The 22,820-nt window shown below is 39.2% G+C and overlaps 1 protein-coding gene and 1 long non-coding RNA gene across 5 annotated transcripts in view; one reads left to right on the top strand and one right to left on the bottom strand.

Annotated features, from left to right (window-relative positions):
• The window catches only part of pde3a (phosphodiesterase 3A, cGMP-inhibited), a 94,449-nt gene extending 89,268 nt beyond the window's left edge, over positions 1-5,181 (bottom strand). Inside the window, exon 1 of one of the 4 annotated variants that reach the window (XM_082166754.1) lies at positions 3,122-5,181. In XM_082166754.1, the coding sequence (XP_082022880.1) occupies positions 3,122-3,910 (789 nt within the window). In that variant the 5' untranslated portion in view covers positions 3,911-5,181. The remainder of the gene's footprint in view (positions 1-3,121) is intronic. The other 3 variants (XM_082166752.1, XM_082166753.1, XM_082166755.1) reach the window with 3 other exon arrangements.
• The window catches only part of LOC309496758, a 226,906-nt gene that overhangs the window by 105,018 nt on the left and 99,068 nt on the right, over positions 1-22,820 (top strand). The gene's annotated exons all lie outside the window — the stretch shown is intronic.

Below are 22,820 nucleotides of genomic sequence, written 5' to 3'. Positions count from 1 at the left end.
AGAATGAGGTACGGTTCAGTTTACCACCCAGAAACACTCAAGATGAGACACATTATCTTTTAAATGAGGTACGGTCATCTAGAGCACTAGTTAACTACAAGTAATAGTTTCAACTGTAAGGTCCAAAACTGCATGTGTCATTGAACACATAAGTCTATAGAAAGGCCACAACAGAGACAAGTGAGTGAAGAAGGAAGACTAATTCAGCGTTTCAGTCCATTTGAAGAGCGTTACGTAACTCACTTCAGACAGCGATGTTCATAACGGGAATGATTTTAAGTCACTGAAAGCGCCCAGGGCATGTGCTCTGCTGAGTGGGATAATGGTCACAGCGACTCTGACATCACTTCCTGTTTACCTCGCTGGGAAGCATGGGTGATACGAGCCGATAACAAACCACCCCAAATTAAACATTTACTGGATGCTCGAAGCGAATGAGAGATTGCAAAGTACTTCTGGTTCTCAATTGTTTTGTTTTGTTTTATTTGGCTGTTCTGTAGCTCAAATAGTAGAATGCTTGCAACGCCAAGCTCATGGGTTCAATTTCCAGGGAATTAACTATAAAAGCTAAAGCTAAATGAATATGTGCTTTTTATACAAATTTGACAGTTAGGAAAGTGGACTTCTACTAACTATAAGTACCTTTGCAACTACATGTCAATTAGCAGTCATTAGAGTATTAGTCTGCTTAATATCTGCGAACACTTTATTTTGATGCTCTTCAAATTATGTTTTATTGACTCGTTGACTACTTTGCGAGTAAATGTCAAATTACACTAACCCTAACAGTCTAGTAATGCTCTAATGAGAGTTAGTTGACATGCATGTAGGAGGTCTAAAGACTATCGAAATCAAGTGTAACCGATTTTATTTTAATCGAAAGTGACTTATGTTGCATTTGATAAATTCATGCATTCTCTCGGGAATCAAACTCATGATGATCTTGGTGCTTTGCGATACATAAACACTTATTAAATGTGAGCTGTTCATCGTGTAGCTCGGTTATGACTCAGGAGGAGAGGACGCATGTTTCACTGTGTTTGTCCCTTTGGATTTACCAAGAAAACCTCACAAACTGGCATTTGCCTGCAGATGCATTACGAGAATGGGATTTATACAGACACGAGCAGTTGTGAGAAACGCGTTAGGTGACAGGAGCGTGCAAATTATACATCATCAATACATGATCACGTGCAAACCCTGTACCAGAACCGTTTTCAGACCAGCAAAACACGTGGAGCAGACTTTGATCCACACTTAAAGCTCTCCGACGTCTTCATGTATGCACTCGAGCTGTTCTGTGTGGCCTATCGAGACACACAGGTTATTGTCGGAGCAGACGTGAACGGTGCAGGGGTCACACAGTGGTATGTTTACACAGCCAGACCACACAGATAAAACAACTACACATAAACCTTTATACCAACTAATATCACTGCAGACATCACACATGTGCACCAGGTGTGTGTTATACAGAACATGGAAAACACACTCAGGGGTCTGTGTTCTTTTCCCATTTCACACTCAAAGCAAATACGCCAGAAGTATTGCAACGACAATGTATTGATTCGTCACAAATGTTCTTCCTTTTAAGGTTCCCACTGCAAATACATTAATGATGCGGCCGCTAGAGGGTGCAAACTAAATACTCGCAGACCAAAAGCAGCAACTTCTCTGTGAAAACAGTAAACGTCCCAGCAAAAGCTAAACTGCTTAGAGACCTTCAAATTCAATTCATCAAAAAAATGTATTCATCTCCATTTACATTCACTTCCAGATTTAATGCAAAACGTTAAACGGCAGCTTATCTTACTGCATATTTTCACATGCATGAGCAGTAAACACGACAAAAAGACGGGCAAGTGTGAATACAATATTTACAGTGAGTTCAAGGAATCACACTGCAGTAATTCTTAAACTTGATTTAACAGTTTAGTTTCAACAACATGCATAACAATAGCCAATTATTTAGACTTTGAGATATCTTTATCAATAATTTGAATTTTTCAGCTAAATATTTTGTGCACTTTGCCTATCATCAGTCTAAGTATTACTAGTGTATAGTAGACTTTATTCTTACAATGCAGTCTATATTGGAATTTTTTTTTTATTTAATATAATAAATGTATATGTAATAACTAGGCCTATATATCAAATAATTAAACAATATAAATAATCACATATATATTTTTCTCAAAATACAAAAATGCTTTGATGATCAAAAATGTAAAGAAATAATGTGACTAATGTTATGTTCTTTTCTGAAGAAATTTACAATTGGCCATATACATGACAAGCCAAATCGTCAGTCTTCTGTTGTGTGTATATAGCAAAAAAAATACCACAAATATGCACAGATGCAAGCATAAACATTCACATCAAATAACCTTCTGCATGCTTCTGCAATTTGGTTGTGTAGAGCACAAAATCTCCACTGTAGTCCACATGCACGCTAGTTCTGTAATATTTTTTGTTCAGGTCAAACATGCTCAAATATAACAGCTGAAGAATCAAAAACACACCTAATAGTGTACAAGAGGTCAAAGTTCACTCCTTTAGCTATGAGCTTTTCCTGTAGGTTCTGCTGAAAGTATGCCATACGTGAAAACTAATGCATGCTGGAGTGAAAGTGCTCCAAAGTGTCAGGACAAACAAAGAATGCTGGAAAAACACAACCGACAGTAATATTCCTCCCCCCCAAAAAACTCATCTTTATATTTTATAGATGTTTTATGATCATAATGTGATGATAAGAGGCAACAGCAACAACAGTAAAAGTGCGTGCAGTTTATTAGCATTACTATTATTAATCTAAATAAAGTGTGACCTAATATTTCTTTTATAATTATCATGATCAATAACAACAATAAGATAGTCGTGTTGTTAAAACGTCCTCTTAATTTCCTATTTCAGAAGTAAGTAATCACATACAGTCTAAAATTACATTATTCCGGTTATTATTGGTGCTATTGTAGTTGCTGTGAGATCAATAACAACAATACGAGCCTTCAATTCATGAGCAGCTACAGTAAACCCGCTGCGCAAGTACTTCTAAAGAAATGACTGTACTAATTCCGAATCGTACTGTATTTATGATCAAAAGCAGCAGCAATAATTGTACCTGGTCTCTCTGCAGACAGGGCAGAGACGTCCTCCTGTGAGATTTGCTCCTGGACTGGCCGTGATGTGCCATGTCTGACGAGACTACGGAGCTGGACCTCCTGCGCCTCTTAAATACTGGAATATCTCCCCTCAATCCCTCCCGGTGTGATGCGCCCTGCTCCGGCAGCAGTCTGTCCGCATACCTCGCCAGCAGGACCCCCAGCACCCCGAGCAGGTACGCCAGGTAGGGTCTCCAACTGGCGCGCACCTTCTGCAGCGACAGCAGCGACACGGTCCTGATGATGCTGATGAAGAGGAGCACGGAGATGCCCTGACCCAGGCGCACCACCATGAGCGCCCCGCTGGCCAGGCAGGCGAGCAGCACCAGCGCGGTGGCCGTGAACGAGTAGAGCTGATGCGCATCCAGCAGAGACTGCGCCGCCGCTTCGCCCAGATGGCACACGGTGAGCAGGAACACGGCCGTACGGATGAGCACCCCGCAGCGGAGCAGATACACACCCACCCAGAAGAAGGCACACACGAGCGTGAAGACGGGCGAGAGCAACTGCCACACGAGCTCCACGAGCGTCACCAAGTGCAGAGCCGGAGATCCCGAGTGCGCGTGTGCGCGCTCCGCGTCCCAGTCCGCGGACTGATGAGCGAGCAGCGCGAGGAGCACGGACAGCGAGGCGACACACACGGCCGAGGAGAGGCTCCTACGGCTCCGCAAACACGAGTGCCAGCAGTCCTGCTCCACGGGAGTGACACAAGTGCGCACATAGCCGTTGCGCACGGATTCCAGTGCCATCGGTCACGGGAGAGCACGCGTACGCGCTCGCGCACACACGCATTAATGCGCAGAGCCGCTGTTCCTTTTCACGTGCGTGAGTGAGTGAGTGAGTGACTTTCCAGCGGCGGACTGCCACGAGTTCGCATTCAACGCATCCTCGCGCGAAAACACAAGTCAAAAGTAATGTCGGGGTGCGCGGAGGAGGAAAGCGAGCCCCTTTTCTTTGCAATGCGTAAAATCCCCCATCGTCTTACGATCCAGTCGAGCAGAACGAGGAATAGGCTAACTCCTGATGTTTCTAGGCCACCACCATCATCATCATCACCAGCGATCTCCCACCCTCGCGCTTCCTTTCTTTGTTTTTCTCTCGTGCCCTCGTATCTCGCAGGATTATTCCACCTCCTGGATCATTTTCACGCGTGGAAACTCTCGCGGCAGAAAGATTTCCCTGACTTTTGGATAATATTGGCCAGTGTCCCGTCGCCCGCGAGGCGGTCCTTAACACAGCGCGCGAGCTGCGCTCCGTATCAACAGCCAAACGATTATCCTGATCAGACCCAATTCAAAGCATCAGTCAGCTGATTTATTGATTCCAGCTGCTCGCACCCATGTGCACTTTTACAACTCACACACTTCTACATCACACTTCAAAAAAATCTTCAAAATTTATTTTATCAGACAGAACTATAAAAACTCTATCAACTTTATTTTATTTTTTATTTGCATGATCGTAAAAAGTGAAATTGCGCATGACTTTCGAATACAGTTAGTAGCTGTTTTGGACTTAAACAGTTAATTTACCACGCAAAGCACATTTTTAGATCACGTGTGATTTCTTTTCTTGCTTTCTGGCTGATTTTCCTTTTACAGTAAAATATTATAGTTCATTATTAACGTTAACCACAATTCCCTGCGATATCACACAAATCACTCTGGCTTTCAGGCTTTCTTGACATTTAGTTTTATTGACTGACTTTCCTCTAACTATAATATTTTGGCAGATTTAATTAAGATTTGTGTATTTCTAGAAAAACAAAAACCTTCATTTATTAGCCCCAGATATGAAGAATTATTAACATTTTGGGGTTTATCTGATTTCATATCACCGTTTTGTCTTTCTCTCTTTGGTATTGTTCTTTCAGACTTCTTTTACAGTAAAATTTGTATATTCATTATGATCATGATTCATTGTGATATCAAACAAAATTCACATTTGAAAGTCACTTTATAGTTTCCCTGCTTTCTTTATGTATTTTTCCTCACAAAACTTCATTTATATGCCCTGAATATGAGAATATTTAATATTTTTGGATGTTTATCAGATTCTGTCTCACTCTCTTGTCTTTGATTCTACTGGTTCTTGCTGACTGATTTTCTGTTTACAGTTCATTAACAGTTCGCTCGTAAACTTTTCCCAGTCAATGGCCGATTGAGATCAAACACAAATCACATGACGATCATTTGGTTTTCTTGGCAATTAGTTCTTGCCGACTGATTTTCCTGTAATATTTCATATAGCTAGTTAATATTCACTGGTAGGCTACACATGATTCCCTATCGTTGCATGAGGGAGATCAAACAAAAATCATATGAACGTTGACAGCCCCAATCTGGTTACCATTTACACAGGCAGCCGGGAGTGTGGGCAGAATTCCCAGGACAGGAGGAAGAAAAGCACAGGAACTAAGGAGCATCTCTTGTTGGCTGGGCAGAAACTGGCAGGCTGATGGATGTCCACATCCCATCGTGACGGTCTCAGTTTCCCGGCCTCCCCCTGCTGAGGAGCGGCTACAGGGAATGTGGGAGTGCTTGTTTGGAAAGCTGCAGAGGCAACAGTCTTTTCCGCTCTCGGTTCCTGGGTCAGTCGAGGGCCAACTAATATTAAGTCATTGCGTCATGTCCTCCGAACAGCAAAATAAAGATAAGGATAAAAATTGCAGGGAAAGATCCTAAGCGGGAACATAGCAGAGGATAAGGGAGCAAGACGTGCATCAGGGAGAGAACGGGCGAAAACGCCCCTGTCAAAATAAATGCATAAATCCTGAATTATGATGTTAGGTCATCATAGGTTAATGCAATAAGAGGGAAACATGGTGAAGGAAAAGCTCATGGAAGTTTAAAAAGGAGCTTAACTGGTTTTAAAATGCAGAAAGCACACACACACAGCTTCAAAATATTCTTAGTTTGTGTTAAAATTTGAAAATAAAGACTTTGCCAAAGTCCACTTTAAATGCTGATGCTATTCCCAGGTTTGCCACTAAAGGGCACTACCTTTTCTATGTTATCATACAAAATGATCAAATATTGAACATCCCAATGAATCCGGATTGATTTCTCAAATGCATTAATGTTAAAATCCAAAGGTTGTTCTGAGCCTTCTTAGTGTACGACGATCTCGAACATTCAGTTCCATCGGAGAGACACACTCGAGCCAAAGTTATACATGAGAAAAGAATAATTGTATGCAGTCGCCGACCAGACATCGAGGTGTTTACACTTAAATCTATTTGCAAGTCCCGAAAGATTTTAAAACTGTTTCCACCGCCTGTCTGAAACATCTCGCCCGCCTTGTGATAAATAATTAGACACTCTGGGTTCAGCTGAAATATAACCCTGCCTTCCGTGAAACTGTGGGGGAACCGAACGTGTGAGTCCAAAATGCATTACAGGTGGAGCGATTGAGGATTAAGTCTGGGAGAAGATTCAATTTTCCCTCCTAGTACATCAGCTCTAGCATAAACCCCGGCTTGGCACAAGACGACGTGTATAAAAGCATAATTTCACCTCCACCCCTGCTCGCTGTTCTCTAGGCACACTCCTGTGGTAACAATCTGAACGGAGAATGTTCTGTATGCAGAGAACTGTCCTCGGGGAACATTGGGAAGGAATTGTGGGATACTGTCACCGCACAGGCCCGGGTTTTTAGCAGTCTGTCTGAACATTTACACAAGACATTTGAAACATGCATTGTGTTGGTCAAGCATGCTGTTATTTCTAAGAGTCATGCTTGTTTAATGTTCAGTTGAAGAGGAAGTACACCGCATGCTGTGATGTCACGGACCTCCCTTTAGCGGCAAGATCAGTTAAAACAAGCTATTCACGGTCCCAGTCTTTCATAACGTCACACGAGATGGATTTCAAAGTCAAGTGGCATTTATTTAATTACAAAACTCCTTCAGTTTCAGCTGTAAAGCAGCTCTGTAGTGTCATTATTATAAGTTCAATGTTGATTCAGTTCAGTTCAATAACTGTCAGTGTTGAAAAGTTCATCAGTTATGAAACAAATGCAGGGCCACAGAAGGCAATAGTGTCATTATTAATCTTAAAATAAAAGTTCAGTTCAGTAATAGTGTCAACGTTGCCCTGTTTACACCTGGTATTAAAGGGGTGGTTGATTATGATTTCACTTTTCTAACTTTAGTTAGTGTGTAATGTTGCTGTTTGAGCATAAACAACATCTGCAAAGTTACAACGCTCAAAGTTCAAAGCAAAGGGAGATATTTGCTTTTAAAGAAATCGCTTTTTAAGGACTACAACAAACGGCTGGTAGAGACTACACCACATTCCTCCCGGGTTAGTGACATCACCGACCCTAAAATTTACATAAACCCCGCCCCCGGAACACGATTAGAAGATCGTTAACTCCACATCAGCTACATAAATTTAAACATAAACAAGAAAGTTTTTGAAATTTTTAGGACTCAAGCTGTTGAAGCTCCGCCCCCTGTGCCGGGAGCAGCAGCTCATTTGCATTTAAAGGGACAGACACGAAAACTGTGCGTTTTTGCTCACCCTTAAAAAGTGACAATTTTAACATGCTATATACAAATATCTGTGGGGTATTTTGAGCTAAAACTTCACACACACACTCTGGGGACATCAGAGACTTATTTTACATCTTGTGAAAAGAGCATTATACCACCCCTTTAAGATTAGTTTTTACTCAAAGATGTGTCACAGTAAGGAAGGAGACGGACAAGAGAGAGTGACATTCAAACAAACCCCTTGATTCAGGAGATTAGACATGAAATCTTTGGCACTTAAACAAGTAAAATAGATATCCATGAGCACACCTGTACTGTCTAAACTATGTCTGAGAAATTAATCTATACATTTCTGGTAGTATTTACTGTACAACCGTTCACGAACTGACATTGCTTTGCAACCTAAATAGGTCGAAACTAAGCGTGATTGGTTAATTTCATGAAATCTAAATGCAAACACACTCCATCTTCTGTCTTCAATATTTCAGGAACCTCATTAGCATCAGATTTTACAGCTAAACTGAATGTTTAGTTTAATTGTTGCAAAGAGACCAGAGTTTGACGTGTTTTGGTGCAAATGATCCTATATGACCCAAAAAACGTGCTCAGAGACTCTCTGCTGGGCCAAGAATTTGCATTTCTTGGAAGAACAGCCTGTTCTAGAACGGCGAATAAGCAAAAAGCCTCCTGTAAATACAAGTGCATGCTTTTTAATTCACCCAATTACAGTGATTCACTATCACAACAATGTTTAATAGAGGGTCAATACATAGCGCATTATCAACGGGGCCCTCATTACTGACCTCTGGCTGCGTTCCCTCGCTCAGGGTCACGTGACCTTTGACCCCGGCACCCGACGACTCACAACAGCTGCTCGAAACACGGCAAAGACTGACTGTGTGAAGTGTGCACGAGCGTAACTGAGGACAAATACGAGCATCAAGCTCTTTATCATCGTGCTTCAATTATTAATGAGGTTCGAAGAGAATCTGTGCAATTGGCAAACACTCAGGCTCAATATATACACTCGGCTCAAGTGCTGGACGGATACACGTTCAGTTTGGGCTGAAGCAGGTGAGCGGCTGATTTCAGAGTGTATGCTAATAGCCGCGTGGTTGGTGGTTGGGCTTTGATGTTGAGGACGAAGCTCGCGACAGGAATGTGTATCTGCGCTGTTTTTGGAAGCAGGAGAGCAAAACCGCTTCAATTAAAACGAGCCGTTCCTTAATCAGTCCAGCAACTCATAAACACACTCCCCTTGACACACACACACACACACACACACACACACACACACACACACACACACACACACACACACACACACACACACACACACACACACACACACACACACACACACACACACGCTGAATCGCTTTAGCACCAGCTCTACAATTGTGCTTTAAACAGCACAGGCCTGTTTGTCTCTGACATCCACCCAACCATCTATCCATCTACCTATCTACCTATCTATCCACCCATCCATCCAACCATCCATCCATCCATCCATCCATCCATCCATCCATCCATCCATCCATCCATCCATCCATCCGTCCATCCAACCAACCATCTGTCCATCCATCCATCCATCCATCCATCCATCCATCCATCTATCCATCTATCCATCTATCTATCTATCTATCTATCTATCTATCTATCTATCTATCTATCCATCCATCTATCTCTCTCCCTCTCAGTCTGTCTGTCTGTCTGTCTATCTATCTATCTATCTATCTGTCTGTCTACCCATCCATGAAATGAAACTTGTGAAAAGCGTAACTTTTCAAGTTAAACATAAAAGTTAGTAATTTTCTAATTTAACAGACTTTAGTTCATTTATTTATTTATCTTACATCTATTTTAAATAAATATATTTATTTTATATAATTTTATTATTATCATCATTGCCTGGTGGAAAATAAAATGATCATAAAAATCCCTTGGACTTAAACCGAAGGGACCTAGCAACCACCTAAAAAACCCCTAGCAACCAGCACAAAATGTGTGGATATGGAATATATTCTACAGTAGAAATCTAACATTCTGTCTCCAGCCCAGTGTAATAAAAGGATGTTAAAAACACAGTCTAACGACACACTAACTAGCTCTGCTGTCACATCATCCTCACCCTATAACTTAAAACACTTCCCCTGTTTCAGCCTCTGCAGAATGCTTGTTAACTTCCTCCACTTTCCCCAATAATGCCAAATGAAACTATTTGTCATGTGTTTGACACAGGGGGCTTGCTTGCGACGTAATTTGGTGCGTGTTTGTTCAAGGGCTGCCAGGAAAAACAGTGGAAGTCCACCTCAGCAGAGGGAATGGGGACCGGAGCACAAACGTCTGCTTTCACACAGCCGAGCCCTGGGGGAAGTGAGGGGCCCGGGGCCCGAGAGATGACTGTGGACTTTCAGGTTTTCCCCCCGCCTGGCAGACATGTTTTCATAAACACCAGGAATGCGTCAAAAAGGCACAGTGCAAGCACCTTCCTCTTTTTTATGAGCGTCAATCCATCATCCACCAATCAGAGGCGGCGTACAGTGAGGCCACGCCTCCTCCTGAGTGTGGGATGGAAACACAATCTGCAGCGTTAGCTACTGTATCCATCACTGCAGCATGAGGGAATTGTGGGAAAGATCGGCATTGTCCAAAAAATTAATAGAGGACGTGAAATCATGAGATGGATTCCAAGTATTGTTAATCTTTCCATCAGTCTCTCTCTCATTTATGCCTCGGCTGAATAAATGCACGGCCCCAAACTCAACCCATGACGCATCTAGGGAGATTTATAAGATCGGAGCGCCCAGCCTCCGCGTTTGTCTGGATGGAATGACGCTGAGTGTCGCCAACTCCTACAACTGAGTCAACATTTTGTCGCTCGAGCTGAGAGAGTGAACCTCATGAAACCTGTCAAGAACACTTTCCAATTCACATTTCACCTGAAAATCGAAAATACCGAAAATATTAAAGCTTCTTTTAGGACCATTACGATGTTTTTGTCATCGTGACATTATTTCCATGACGATTAAGCATATATTTCCCCTCATTACAGTAATGCAGAAGCATATTTTAAATTCTTGTAATGTAGTAATTCTCATTAAATTCACATAATAATAATATATTACATAATATAATAATAATAAAACATACAATATATATGATAATACAATTAAAGCTATTTTTATGTGAAATTTTAATTACATTTAATGTAAATATTTTGATAAATATTTTTTTTTGAATAAGAACACACAATACAAAGATTATATATAAAATGTGTCTTAATAGAAACTTAATCTATCATGTTTAAGATTATACAAATAAAAATTGTGACAAGCTTTAATCTTCTGGTTAAACCCAAAAGTTAGTATTTAAGTTAGTTATTATTTAATCATTACTATAAAACAATGTTTTTACTGTATAAAAGCTATTTTTATATTCAATTTAGGTACATTTCCATAAAATATTTTAATAATATTATTTTCATTTAATGATAAACATGATGTGTAAAATATGGGCATTAACGTAATGTGGAATGGTTTGTGTAATTGCTTAACAGTCATGAAAATAATATTAATAAATTATGGTCTTTAAATTAAAATACATATGAATGAATGACGGTGGACTCAAAAAATGGTTTGATTTTGACTTTGATTTTGCAGGTGAAATATGTCATGAGGAGGAGTTTTCTAGCCTCACGCTTTCATCAGTCCATCTATAACCATCCCCATCACAGGCTCATTCAGGTATATGTGCTGAAATATGAGTTTGGTCAGGATGAGGAACAGGGATGAGAAGCAGTCAGTCCTGATGATGTCATCTCCTCCACACTTCTGATGTTTGGTCATCATCACTGCATCCAAAAAAAGACAAAGGAACATCTGAAATGACATCACTTTTGAAGGTTTAGCCGGGGCAGAACATGATGTGAATAATAAATAATCTTTCATCCTACATATTTTATTTGTGCAAAAGCTGGATGGTATGCTATAGAACTCTGCCCGGGCTTTGATTAGCGGCGGGGAAGAGCCTCGGAGAACGCCAGCGACTGATGATCACACAGATACAGAGTTATGAAAGCACATGTTGTATTATCATAGGTGCAGCGCTCCGAAACACAAGACAAGCCTTGAGAGGAATTCATTTGAATAGTTGTGAGGTTGTGCGACGCCGTAATACTGAAATATGGCTTTCATCAGCTGATGAGCGCTGGGTTTTCATAGGGACACGATGAGCTGACTCACTGTAATTAGGTTACGGAGTTTCTCGCTAAAACTGATTGTGTGTGTGTGTGTGTGTGTGTGTGTGTGTGTGTGTGTGTGTGTGTGTGTGTGTGTCCTACCGGCTGATGGATGGCAACGCTATGCCGAGAGCACATTTTAATACCCCGGATTTTCAAACTCACTTACTGTTCTCAGTCTTTCTTCAGAAGACAATACCCGTAACACAATTACTGTAGGATAAAATTTGCCTGGGTCCTAAAATAACTCCCACAAAGAGACCCCGCTTCCAAGTAACTGTCTCGCCTGTCCTCGCTCGTGCAGGTATAATTTCTCAGTTAATGCACACTAACGAAGAAACCAACCTAAAAAAAAAGGGGCCTAAACGGATTATGTGGACGTTTTAGAAATATCCACCGAGATGCAGGATTCTTCACATGGACAATAATGAGTGAAATGTAACACAATATGCAGATAACATTAATGTGGCAGCCTCGAGACCGAATGCTGTTAACCCTATAATGCCTGACATATGAACCAATAGTCAGAAAAATCTCACTTTTTGAACCATTAGACAATATATGAAGACTTCAGATGCAAAAGTGCCATCAGAAATTTTCTTGTAGAATGATCATTTTTATCAAGCTTGTATGTTTATGTTCAGTAATTTCGCTTTAATGGCAATGAAAATGACCTATTAATTGTCATTAAAGTGAAATTGCTGAACTTAAATATACAAGCTTGATAAAAATGGCACTTAGAGGCTTTTGCATCTGAAGTCTTCATATAGGCCTATATTTCCCATGTGTAGGCTATATATAGATGATATAGTGAGAATATGGAGCTCAAGCTCAGACTTTTATTCTGAATATGCAAAAAAAATATGCAATTTGCTGCAGATGCTGATATTTATATGGCCAGAAAGTAAGATGAATAGCTTGTAATGTAACTCAATGAGATCTTTATAACAGTATAACTGGCATAAAATTTCAGTTGAGTAAGTGTTCATCTTAAAATATGAAAGTGTACTTTTTTTTAAAAGTCAGTAAAGATTTCACAGCAAAAAGAAACGCGTGAACCACTAGCCTTTTTTTTTGTTTTGTTTTTTTGCCTGTCTCGTCTACCAGGCTTTTTGCGTGTAATTAATCTTTTCTGTTGGTTTAGATAGTGTGGTTCATTTCAAGTGTTATCTACATTATTTACTGTAATAATGATGCGTCAGCCTGATGCTAGAAGAGTGTGAGAGTATCAGTGTCATAACAGGAAGATTTCTCTGCTCAGATCCATCATCCATATCACTATATAACACTATAAAAAAACAAATAAAACAAATGCATGTCCAAGTGTGAGAAAATCAGTGAATTCAGACTCAATACTGTACAATTTTATATGACGTTACATACAGTATTGTGTCCTAAACTACTTTTAATCTGACTTTACAGACTGAAACATGTGATTCCAAACCCCTACAACTGTGCAAATGAGAGTTTGTGCTGTTCAGAAACAGTCAGATATGGTAAAACATCAGATGTTTGACATCTGAACAGTGAGGGTTGCTGTGGTGCCTTCTCTGTCTCTCTGTTTTAGTGTCGGCCAGGGAATACAGGTTGCAGGACGAGTTACACAGATTAACACTCAGAGTTGGGAGTTTTTAAATCCCTACTCTTAAATAAGCAATACTACATTCTTAGAAATAAAGATTCTTCGCTGGCATCAGTGGTTCCATTGAGAACTTTTATCATTCATAGAATCTTTCCATTCCACAGAAGCTTCTCTATAATGGAAAACTTTCTTCAGACTATTGAAAGTTTTTTTTTTTTTTTTGAAATGTAGACTGATACCCCTTTTCCACCAAAAAAGAACTGGTTCTGGTTCAAAGTTGGTTCAACTTGCGAACCTTCTCAGAACCTGTTTGTTTTTCCATTGACTACGACGTCGTTACGTCACTCACTGTGTACGTTGCCATACGTCTTAGCTTTCCCAGAAACGCTTGCGCCAACTTCAAGCATAACAATCACAATGTTGGACTACATCGTCTTTCTGCAAATGTTTCTCCTGGCTTTGCGATCCTATATTGGGGTCGGAAGAAGATGTTTAGAATCCATCTTTCTTCAATCATTCTTTCTACTAGCTAGCGCTGTGTTTTTAGCAATGGCGGTCACAACCTTTCCCGTCAAGTTGTTGGTCACAAAATGAACCCCGCCCCCAACCCCCGACATAAGCATGACATGGTAAAAGAACGGTTCTAGTCCAGCAAAGAGTTGGTGCCGCTTTGAAACCAATTTTCCTGGCCAAAAACCGGTTCTTTGGCCATCGAGAACTGGTTTGCGAGTAGGCACCGGCTCCGAACCGGCACCAGCACTGCCTTGGTGGAAAAGAGGTATGAAAGGTTCATTGGGGAACGGGAAAGGTTCATTGGGGAACCAAAAATTATTCTTCTATGGCATTGCTGCGATAATAACCTTTATTATCAAAGGGCTTCTATTATGCCTTTTTTAAATGTTCATCTTTCTTTAGTGCGTAATGTTTTTGTTTGAGCATGAAATAGATCTGCAAAGTTACAAAGTCCCTCCAGCGGGAGTTCTTCTCTATATCAGTGTCAGTGTTTCTGAACTCCCTGAAACGCCTCCATTGTAGTCTTGAGTTTCTTCCGGGAACGAACACGTCACAATATTCCTCATTTAAATAATTCATACGCAGAATAAAGGGGCGGGGCCTGGTTGAGTTAGTTAGTAGTGTGTTGAAACTGGCGGTTATGGTAAGGGGCGGGACATTTCCCAAACACTGACCAATCACAACACACCGCTCCAGCCGACCAATCAGAACACAGTGTGCTTTCAGAAGGAGGGGCTTCTTAGAGACAGGAACTAAACAGAGCGTTACTGACAGACTGGGAAGAGAGGAGCTGCAACAATGGAGAATATCGGGGAAATAATGAACATTCAAGCATGAAAACCTGTTCTAGTAGAGCTCAAAAACAGTTCCCATTTAAGAGAGCCAGTGGAAGTCGCTCAGACGCTGGTCTCCTCTGCTGTATTAACACTCTCAGGAGAGAAAGAGGTGGACCGACTTCTAAAGTCCAGACTTCTCTTTTATCATACGCCTGACTGAATCTGTGCTCCTCCTAATTGTTTCCAGGGCTTGTTTGCGTCTTGCTGGAGTGGAAAATGCCCCGTTTCCTGTTCTTTTCTCTTGCTTTAATAAGGAAGTGAATTTGGCCACCTGTGCTAAGCGAGAACCCAGAGAAGAGTGCAAGAATCTCACCCTATTTTCCTTACTCTTTCTCGGTGTGTGTTATGGTGACAGTGTGTGTTTATTTTCATGTTGTCTGAAATGTTCTGACCACAGCTTGGGACCCTTGAAACATTATTTGGATGTTTGCATCACATCCTTTGGATAGAGGTAGAATTCCAGGAAATTCAAGCATCTAAATCCTGTTTGTATTCACAGAACTCCCATTCATTTGCTAGATTACGCTTCCTCCTGACCAAGAAATAGGGATAAATCAACAGATTAAAAAACAATCAGTACAGAAATACATCTGAGAGTCATAGATTTGAATTATGAATGCTAAATTATCTTAAATTATGTCCTGTTGGCTCCGGATAATCTTTCCAAACAGTTAACTCCATAAATTGACTTTGCTAGTGCCCAAACACAATAAAAATGGTGGTGATATAAGCATTACTATTACTATTGCTCCAGGCTGTGTGATTTGAACAAACCCCTAATGCTCAGTATTAAATTACCACATAAGTAGCAATATCTGGAGACCAAAATATCAGAGGCAGGGTTATTTTAGTTAATGTAAACTAAAAAGAAAATTAAAACGCTTCAGAAAAAACAGGAACCAAACTAAAAAATAAAAATTCCAAAAATTTCCGAAATGAATTAATTTTAATTTTAAACTTGAAATAAAAATTGTAAAAAGTGTCCAAAAAAAACAAACAACTAAACTAAAATACATTTTCCAAACATATCTAAAACTCAATTAAAATAAGTTTTTGACACATGGTTTATTGTAACATTTTAAAACGTTTTTTTTTAAATGAGAAAATGTCAATACAATTTGATATTTATTTTTTTTTAAATGATATCAGTGAGCTCATTAACTTTGACAGCCCTGAAATACAAAAAAACTAACACTAATAATGATAAAGTAAAAACTTACAAAATCTAAACTTCCTATTTTGACTAGCAACACCCTAGCAACCACTTAGAATCTGCCTAGCAACCACTCAGAACACCTTAGCAACTGTATTGCAGCATCCTGGCAACCCCTTAGCGTCCTCTCAGCATGTTTGTATGGACAAACGCTACACATTTTCTACAGAAAACACAAAAATCCAGCATATCCTCCACACAAACCTTTCAGTAAAGAGATCTGAGTATCAAAGCTGGCGTAATTGCTTGTGCTGAGGTTCTGGAACCGCTAAATGACTTCCTAAGATCTCGCTCATTTCCTGTCGCAAATCTTTCTTGCAGCACTTGGCCCACTTCACTTAGTCCTTTTTTCTTCTTTCTTTTTTTTTTTTTTTTACATGTGATGTGGCGTCCCTTGAGTGCCGGCCAACCTCTTGCTCACTGTAACCCAGACATCCCAATCTCTTCCCCCAATCTAATCTGCACCACCAGCGAAATGTGTTATTCCTCTTTCTCCACCCAAACAGCACCTCAATCCATCCTCCAGAAGCGCTGGCGCTTACGTCACAACCCTGATAAGTGCAGGGCTACTAACCCTTCAGGAATCCCATAAAGGGCTTTTTAAAATAAGCATAGAAAAAAAAAAAACCCAAGAGCTTATAACCAGGTGTGATGGCTTGTGGGAAACAGAAAGGGTCACGTTTACTGCTCTGGGGACGCTTGTGATGCTTTCACACAGAACCGGGCCGAACCAGATCCAGATCCAGTTTTGTTTGGGCTGAAGCTCACCCTCTGTGTGTGTTTGCTTCATTTCTACACGAACATCCCAACAGATGTTTGGATGTGAGCTACAATACAGTCAGGAAAAGACCGAAGAAGCTATTCTGAATACTAGCAAATAACCAGTCCAGACTAGATTCAACCTCACCATTCACTTACCATCAAAACGGGAAAGCACTTCATAAAACCAGTCCTCCATTCACTGCCCAGTTACCAGTGTTCTCCCTGATCTACTTACACAGTGAAAATGATAAAAAAAAATAAAAAAATCTAGTTTAAAATGCATGTGCCAAATTCTTATAATTGTAATCTTTAGTATTCATGATGGTTTCACACATAACAAAAATAAAATAAAATTATACTACTTTAAAAACAAGATTCTGTGAAATCATTTAATAAAACATTTAAATAAAATATAATAAATAATAAAAAACTGAAATAATTAAACTAATGTCAAACTTAAAATAAAAATAAATAAATGCTAATTCAAAATATAAATAAATACTATAATACTACATAAATATTGCTAACATAAGAATGTTTCAAGGTGCTTAACAAGTAACATAACAATCATTTAATAAAACATTTAAATAAAATACAATAGCCATAAATAAAATAGAAAAAAATTCTACACACACACGCACACGCACACGCACACACACACACACACACACACGCGCACGCGCACGCACACTAAAGTAAAACATAATGTACAAATGAATGTTATTAAAAAAATAAATACTATAATAACACTGTTTCAAAAGGCTTTACAAAAAAATACAAATATTTCACAATCATAAATCTAAAAATGAGTCGATCTCACAGAAGGTCATGAGAGGTCAGCCTGTGTTTGTGGCTCACCTCATGCGTAAGAGAGTTGGCCGAGGAGGACGAGCTCGTCTTCAGTTGAGCTAATGTTCGTCCGGTCGGTGTCTCTGGTGCTTATCATCAAACACAGCAGAAAATGTGCCTATTTCGGCCAATAAGCATGTGCTCAGGGTATCATGTCATTGCTCGTGTAACCTGTGCTCCATTACAGGTAAATAACATAACAGAGATGCTAAATGGGTCTCGTTGGCTCATTACAGATGCGCCATTTTAAATAAAAGCCATCAGGTTCTGCATATGAAACACAATCCTCCCTCTGGGGTTCGAGCGGCTGGAGAAGTGACTGCTATCGTTTAACGATAAGTACATTCAGTTTCATAGACGTTATTGTGAATCTGAGACTCTGATTAGCGTCCAAGCTAATCTCCTCTGAGTCTCAGTGGACGAGCCACACGGGGTCAGGACTGTTGATGTGTTTCCTTCCCCTTTCTGATCAAACACGCACTAGTATTTGTTTTTGTTGTATTTATTTTTTGCTTAAATCTAGTGGGGTTAGATGGTTTATTGCAGTGTAAACAAATAAAACAGTACATTAAACATGCAGACTCTTACTGACAGCACACAATGAGGTCAGATGGGCTTTTCGCAAAATGAAATTACCATAAAGCTTCATGGAAAAGCCCTTTAGGATGGATAAACTCCACCTTTAAAATTTTATTAAAGCCCTCAAACAAAACTTGTTGTGTTTTTCTCTGGAAAGGTCAGTAAAAGGGTGAACATAACCTGCGTTCACTAGTGTACAGGGGCAATGATGAACAGTCCAGTTTAAAACACATTCACTTTTGTATTCATGTTGGTATTTTTGCTACATTTATACTCTTCAAAACAAAACTTTTGATTTAATGACTATGAAAATGAGAATGTCAAGTGAAAAAGCAGAAGTGGGAATGTTTTTGAAACGTTTTTTTTTTATTCATGAAAACCACAGTGGGTATTTCGTGCAGCCGTTAAAAGTAACATTTAGAGAATTAAAGCTGCAAGCAGCATTTATCGGGGCTCAAGCAGTTAAGGCCTTTAAGCACAAAAGCATCAAAAGTTATTAAGTTTTATTTAGCAAGCATGTAACCACTGACATAATGGATGGAAAAGACCATTTACAGCCAATACAGGCAATTTAGCATGGGAAATATATGGTTTTAAAGCTTTTTAACAGTTATAGCGCCACCTATGGTCCGATCTGTGAATGTTATGTCACATATGCTCATCAATTTTTGTGAAGTTCTGAGTTTTCCTTCAGGATTTATAGGCTTTTGAGTGCATTTTGCCACGCCCCTTTTCTAAATGACCCTGTTACAGCCACCCAAATGCAAAAGTTCAACTTCAACCTGAAAAACCAGGGACTAGTTCGCAAAAGTAGGTTTTGGACAAAATTCGACATAGCAGGACATTTTCCCTGCCTAAATCGAAATCGAAACTTGAGCCAGGGATCACAGTGGTGTAAAACACTTGAGTCTAGGACAAATGGTATAAGAGTTATGAGCGATTTTGTACTTTTGGTTGCTGTAGCGCCACCTATAGGCCAATCGGTGTCATACTCTGATAGGTTCTCCCCAAATTGAGGACTACCATCTGGCCAGGTTTCACGTCTCTAGGCCTTACGGTTTGGCCTGCACGATCAGTTTTACAAATCCTTACAATTACAATAGGGTTTCAGCATTTCATGCTTGAACCCCTAATAATTATGAACTTTAATGAAACACTAGCGAAACACTATTTTAATCCATTTTTACATTTTAATTCATCAAGCGAGATGTTACTCTTATGCCTTGTCCTTTCCTCATTGTAAAGCGCTCATACACACGATAAACTTTGAGCTCATTTGCTCTGTCCCTCTCAATGGTTTCATATGGATTACATAATTCGTTTTGATTTGAATTGCTTCATTTAAATGTCACATTTCAAGCTTTCTAAAGATATAATTCTTATAACGACTAAAGGCACATAGGCTATACACCAAGTTTCGGTTCATTTCTGTGACACGCTCCAGAACGGAGACGGAGACCGCAGAAAGCACATCCCGTTCGTTTGTTTCTTTTCCTTTATTTTAACAAAAACATAACGATTTGTTGTTATTATAAGTGTATAAGAGCGCCTGCGCACATATATATTCAAACGTGCATTTTTTTTTTCTTGTTATGAATTGTATCCTATTTTCCGTTATTACAGTTAACTACTTGAAGTGATATGGAACTGTAATGTGGTCAAGATCTGCCTGGAACTACTTTAGCCGTGCGTTTCCCTGAAAATAATTGCACACCTTAGAACGTTCGTCAACCAATCAGATACAAGCATTCAACGGCCCTGTAGTATAAGCATAGCTGACGTCGTACTTCGTACTTCCGCTCAATTTCAGTTCGCTTCTGTACTCAGTCTGAGATAGCGACCTATCTCCCAGTTTTCCTCCAGCCTCAAAACAGCCGGCCAATCAACGAACAGAGTGCGGGCTGAGAGCCGTGACGTAGACGCTGATTGTACCGTGGATGCGTAGATTTACTTCACATAATCTGCAAAAGTCGTTCACAGCCATGTTCACTCCGGTATTTCGCTCGATGGTTTTGTTTTCACATCATACATGTGTTTACAGTGGAAGTTCGATGCGGCTGAGCCGGCGCATAACACACGTCATAACCAAACCTTATGTGATTGGCTTACGGGTAACCAATGATTTTAAACTTCAGACAAGTTTACTAACTAACTTTATCTGGACAATAACTTTATTCTAGAGCTGCTGTAAAGACAAAACAATCTCTGTTACTGTAATTTCCTATTATCACTGTAAAGCTGCTTTGAAACAGTCCATATTGTTAAAAGCGCTATATAAATGAAGGTGACTTGACTTGACTTGTATAGAAAAAAATTTGTCATAGTCACGTTTTAATTAGTTATACATTTAAAAAAAATCTTTATTTGACATATTTTTATATTATATATATATATATTATTCCTGTGATCAAAGCTGAATTTTCAGCATCATTACTCCAGTCTTCAGTGTCACATGATCCTTCAGAAATCATTCTAATGAAATGATGCTCAAGAAACATTTATGATTATTATCAATGTTGAAAACCGTTATTTACATTTTTATTTCATGATACTATGATGAATAGAAAGTTCAAAAGAACAGCATTTATCTGAAATCTAAAGCTTTTGTAACATTAAACACTACCGTTCAAACGTTTGGGGTCAGTAAGAATTTTAATTTTATTTTTGGAAAAAAAAAAGAAAAAAAAATCAATACTTTTATTCATCAAGGATGAGTTAAACTGATCAAAAGTTACAGTAAAGACATTTATAATGTTAGAAAATATTCTATTTTAAATAAATGCTGTTCTTTTGAACTTTCTAATCATCAAAGAATTTTCAACATTTCAACTGTTTTCAACATTGATAATAATAATGAATGTTTCTTGAGCATCAAATCATCATATTAGAATGATTTGTGAAGGATCATGTGACACTGAAGACTGGAGTAATGATGCTGAAAATTCAGCTTTGATCACAGGAATAAATTACAGTTTAAAATATATTAAAATAGTCATTTTAAATTGTCATAATATTTCACAATATTACTGTTTTTTTATCAAATAAATGCAGCCTTGGTGAGCAGAAGAGACTTCTTTTAAAAACATAAAAAAATCTTACTGACCCCAAACTTTTGAACGGTAGTGTATATATATCACGAGTGTTACATCATTGACCCTGTAATCATAAATTGGATCACTTCTCTCTCACATCTCCTGTCCTCATGAAAAACAGAGCAGCTTTTGATGTTGAGACCTTTGCTCTGGAATCACTCTGAATTCACACAGCCCCGATCTTCCTTTCATCTCGGGTCTGCCTCATTTTGTTAACATATAAGTTTCTCTCATTATTACACAGGACAGTCCATATAATTTCACTGGTCTGATGTTAGCAACTTGCCAAGAAGTATTAGCATAGCATCTCGCCCCTGATGCATCTTACACAGGACATCCGCAACCCACCAGGGAACAAGACTGGGAAGAATGTGGCCATCAGTCTCAAAGACATTTATGATCAACAAAGGAACAGGTCTGGACTGGACCTGCTCGCTGTATGAGCAAAACAAGCACATTAACTAGAGGAGTTTTCATTATTTATGCGCTACCTGTGCTAACAACTGCAAATCTAGAAGCTGCAGGTGGGCCGCTAATGCAGCGTTTGCTTCCACATCTTTCAAGGAAAGTTCAACGAGTGAATCGTTTACAGCAGTTTATTGGAAATGAGAAGCTTTCCACGGACTGGTTTACCCAACAGGGAACGAGTCTGTTTAATATGCCTGTGATTTAGGGTTGGATCCGTCTCAACACAGTCCCCGGCTAGTTGGTGATCTTTGCTCATTTTGTTCTTAGACATAATATATGTGAACTCTCCGGCATTTTACAGCTAACCAGTTTTAAAAAGTGTTTATGAACCATCAGCAGATGCTGTAGAGAAGTGTCCTGTCTTTACCTCCCAATTGCTCAACTTTACAAGCTTTTACAAGACCGTAAACACGTTTGAAAAGCTCAAGCGTCACAAACTCCAGCTATTTATTAACCGTTTTAATGGAAATTCAGCGATGACAACGCACCAAATATGTTCATAAACTTTATACTAACAAGAAACAAGCTTCCAGGTATTAGATATTTGGTATTAGATATTTCTTAACACTGTAAAAAAAAAAAAAAGTCTTTCTACTTTAAATTTTCCCGTTTAATTCAATGAGTAACTTGACATTTCTTTATAATTTGTTCGATATAATTTTTATGTATTATTATTTTCATATATAGTGACGCATCATTCTTGTCACGTGACACACCACAGTTACAATAGCGCAGTATGATTGATGTATTGGTCTTATTTCATTGTCCTTTTTTATTCGAAACATTCCAAAACTTGTTAATTATGTTTCCATCTCATCCAGACTGGATTGTAATGTACTTGAGTATGGGGCGCCGTTTGTAAAGCGGCTCACGCTGAAAATAACAGCAACATTTTGTCACATTTAGCTTCAAACAATGTTTAAAAAACTGGTACATGTATGAATTTTTGACGGTCACTTTTTAGCACATTTACAACAATATTTGTCAACTTAGAGATATTTTAAATAGTTAAATCTAAATATTAAATGTT

This window comes from Leuciscus leuciscus (genome assembly GCF_965113295.1).
Source record: "Leuciscus leuciscus genome assembly, chromosome: 4".
Classification (NCBI taxonomy): domain Eukaryota; kingdom Metazoa; phylum Chordata; class Actinopteri; order Cypriniformes; family Leuciscidae; genus Leuciscus; species Leuciscus leuciscus.
This window is presented reverse-complemented; position numbering and strand designations above follow the sequence as displayed.